Genomic DNA, 4,099 nt, shown 5'->3' with positions numbered 1-4,099 from the left:
GCCGGGCGCGCTTTCGTCATTAAGATGCGGTGGTTTTGAACAAAGCCATAAGTAAAGCGCTCTCTTAACACTGGAACCCATCGTAATATTAAGTCAATTCGAAGGCTGGATTTTAGGCAGAAGGGTGCAATCTCAAAGTCCATGAAGCAAACTGAAATGAGAAAAAATGTATTTTATTTCAGTAAATACGTCACGTTGCAGGGCTCCAGACTAACTTTTTTCACTAGGAGCACAGTGGCCCCCAACTGAAAATTTTAGGGGCGCAACAAGAAATTTTAGGGGCACACACCAAAAATCAACATGCTTACTTAATATTTTCCACATTTCTACTGATTTCCACTGTATTACTAATAAATGCTTTAATGACAGATGCAGAAAGTGCAATGTGCTGTTTCAAATTCAGTGTCACATCACAAAAAATGGTCAAATTTACTGGTCACACATGTGCAACTGGATGTAAAATTCAGTGGCACACCCTTAAATTTTGGTGGCAGTCTGGAGCCCTGCGTTGATATAGATGAAACTAACCAACAGTATATGAAATAAACCAACTTTAGAAACATAAGATTAACAAAAGTAAAACGCAACATCCAAGGTATTGCAGAAATAATATGCATTTTATATGGGGTTATAGGGCTGTGATCATAACCACCGCGGTGGTGTGCACGTCACAAACCACGACAAATATGAATTACAATCTCTCCCAGCAAGTTAATCGTTAATTCAGTGCGACTGGAAACAGTATAACTCCTATAAGGTTCCTCAGTTAAACTGTCTGTTGTTTCATGGATGGGAGTGCTACAATAAACGCGCACATAGGCGCTGATTCTGTGGGTGCTCCGGGGGTAGGCTCGCGCACTTACCGAAATGGCCAAGCACTTATGCTTCACATTTTGCATCAAAACTACTCGGAAAACGTGACCGTGCCACTTACCTCCTTTTCAGAGTGCTTGGGCGCTCCAGAGCGTCTGCCATTGCTAAATATCCTAAGCATTGCTTGACGTTGTGATGAGCACCCACTGCCGGAGAAAAAAAAATGGTCGCCTATAAACACACACATTTGTTAAGAAACGTTTACATTTTATATTTTTTAAAATATATGTATATTATTTATAAGCCTATATGCATCAGTGCACACACTCACATATTCTATGGTAAAATACTGCCACGTCACAGCCTTAATTGGGCCCTAATAACAGCCTAACTAGCATTCGGTCACGCCTTTGATTTGGGACACAGTAGTGAATTTTCAATTTGAGTGAGGAATTATAGGAGCATCTTGTACAGAAACCTAATGCACACATAAATCATCCTCTCCTTCACATAGTTTAACAATGCATCTTGCTTTTTGTAAAAAGCATTGGCATTGCTTAATTTAGTTACAACATACTGGCATATTTTTAGCACAGTCTTAAAATACAGTAGAGTTAAAACATCCGATGTGACGCTTCAGTGAGCAAGGATATTTCATTTTGCCAAAATGTTTTCCTATGTCCTTGTGTTCTTGCATCTTTAAGGCCTAGTTAGAAAAAGCTACCAATAGTGGTTTAAAAATGCACAAAGCTATTTTGCACTCCACTCTCTATTTTGGACATTAGCCACTCAAGCAACCACCCATCAACACGTAACAACCAGCCAGTGTTTTCTTAAAAATCCTAAAAAACAAACATAATGGGAAAACTCCTATCAACCACTCAGAAAACCAACTGCATAGCTACACCCATCGAGATAAACCTAGCATTGGGCTTTGACTGGGAAGACCAAACCATAATGTCTGGTTGTTTATTAAAGTCTTTCTGATGGATGTTCCTGGTGTGTTTGTTATCTCTGCAGTGAGTATGGCTTCGCCGAGAAGGTCGTAGAGGGAATGTCTGTAATCATCAACTCCATTATTATTAAAGTGCAAGCCCGAGCCTTCCATGCCTCCTTTGAGCTCTGGCAGCTCCAGGGCTGCAGTCTGAATCCCAAGTGGCAGAAGACTGACCTACGTAACACCCGCATCACACATCCCAAAAGAGGAGAGGTACAAAAATAGACATACAGCAGTACCCGTTTTCAGTTAGCTGGACTATATTGAACATACGGGAAAGCAAATGTTTTCCACAGACGATTTTCTATCATGTCACATCTTTTAAATATAAATTAAAATAATTTACAAAATAATAATAATAGTATTATTTTGTGCGTGAGGCAGCGAGGGCGGCACCCTCCATTGACCAGCTGCCAGTGGTATTGAGGTTGCCAGATCATCTATCTGATGTCCTCTCAGACCATAATTCAGTTAGATTACAGATAAATTACACTCAAGATTAAATCTCCTGCTCTCTAATGTACAGCACTACTTGCCTTAGACCACAGGGGTTAGGCTGTCCAGTGACACAAAACATTGCCCTGACAATAGTGACGTCAGTGCAGATTTATTCAGTCTTTTTTTAAGGCAACATTACATCAAAATCAATCAAATTTGATTTTATTAATTTATCTTATAAAATTCTTCGTAATTGCATGTTATTCCAAAATATAAATGATTGTCTACTTAATATTTCAACAAAATTAAATTTGGGTTTTTATGCTTTAGATGTTTTATGTTGTTCATGAGCCAATAAGCCAGTTGGCAATTTCTCCCCTTCATTTTTCAGCAGGTGCTGTCTCCCGCTAAAACTGTCTTTGGTTTTCTGCAGGTCTTAACATTCAAGGAGATCAACTGGCAGAGTCTGCGCATTGAGGCAGACGCTATAGAGAGTGAGGACCAGGATCTGGGCAGCATGCCACTACGTCTCATTACCAATCAAGGCCGAATACGGATTGCTCTAAAACGCAGGGTACGTGTTTGTTCTATCTGCACTTCCATGATAGTCCAAGCAGTAATTTCATCATAATCCACAACAGGGCTCAATTACCAAACTTTCAAGGGTCAGATCCATTTATCCACTGCTTAATACATGTAGGTGTGAAAATTTAATGGATACTGTTTTATTGCACTGTTATATTAGCTGTATCTCTTCTCAATGGTTGCTTCCTCTACGTCATTGTGTCAAGTTTAGCAGGCAGAACCTAGGTGCTAACAGAGTTAACAGAAGTTTATTAATACAAATACAAGGAAAAACAAAACCCAAAATGCTTACAGGAGCATTCTTATGATGAAACAAGTCGTTTAAAGGCATATCCAGTTCAGAAAAGCATTTTAGAATGAGAATTAACCATTTCAAGTTGGAATGTGACTTCTCATGCAAAAGTGCCCAATTCTGCTTAAAATGCTTACAGGAGCATTCTTATGATGAAACAAGTCATTTAAAGGGATATCCAAAAAGGGCAAAACAACATGAAACTGGGCAAACAACAACAAAAACAGACTTGACTAGACAATAAACTAAACAAAAGACTTGAATAAACTTGACTATAGGCCTGACTTTGGAAAAACTAGATTTTACATTTGAAACTTTACAATGTCACAGAATTACAAGAACACACAAAATGAATCAGCACAAGACAAGGGCAATAAATAGGGAAGAAAATCATAAGGGCAGGACACAAGACAGGAGAGCACATGGCACACTAACACAAACAATGGCCATATGCTTCCACACAAAACACATGGACTCTCAGGACCCTGACACAAGGCTAGAGAAAGGATGTTTCTCAATAAAGAACGCAAAGGACGGACTTGCGTTCTCGTGGAGATTGGTCTTGCCAGACGACCTTGGAAGAACGAACTCAGAAGGTCGCGAGAACACAGAACGCACTTGTGAGAATTGAGATGTGTGTGATCTTCCTGTTGGTCAAATGACCTCGCCAGATGTCAGCGCGCAAGTCTGCACTCGATGCATCCTCGATATCAAGAACTCATCCGGGTATTTTCACGCGTCCTCTGTCCTTGTGTTCTTGAGAATTGGAATTGAACTTCGACTGTTAATGATGAGGTAGAGCGAGGACACAAGGACGCAAGATGGCTGAAGAACGCAGATTGAGAAACAGCCAAAGTATGAACAAGAGCGACAGGATCCTGATACATTGAGGTGTATTATTTCAGGTTTTATTTGCGAAAAGCAACTGCTGCATTTCAAAGTAAAAACAAAACTACAGTGATTACGTCTCATGA

At 39.8% G+C, this 4,099-nt stretch overlaps 1 protein-coding gene across 3 annotated transcripts in view; it reads left to right on the top strand.

Annotated features, from left to right (window-relative positions):
* bltp3a (bridge-like lipid transfer protein family member 3A) overlaps positions 1-4,099 on the top strand; it is a 53,993-nt gene that overhangs the window by 8,996 nt on the left and 40,898 nt on the right. For all 3 annotated transcript variants that reach the window (XR_008639523.2, XR_008639522.2, XM_055187609.2), the window contains exons 5-6: positions 1,834-2,023; positions 2,682-2,822. Coding sequence is in view for 1 of the 3 variants with exons in the window: in XM_055187609.2 (XP_055043584.2) it covers positions 1,834-2,023; positions 2,682-2,822 (331 nt within the window). In the remaining 2 variants the exon portion in view is untranslated. The remainder of the gene's footprint in view (positions 1-1,833; positions 2,024-2,681; positions 2,823-4,099) is intronic.

This window comes from Misgurnus anguillicaudatus, chromosome 13 (assembly GCF_027580225.2).
Source record: "Misgurnus anguillicaudatus chromosome 13, ASM2758022v2, whole genome shotgun sequence".
In the NCBI taxonomy this organism is placed as follows: domain Eukaryota; kingdom Metazoa; phylum Chordata; class Actinopteri; order Cypriniformes; family Cobitidae; genus Misgurnus; species Misgurnus anguillicaudatus.
This window is presented reverse-complemented; position numbering and strand designations above follow the sequence as displayed.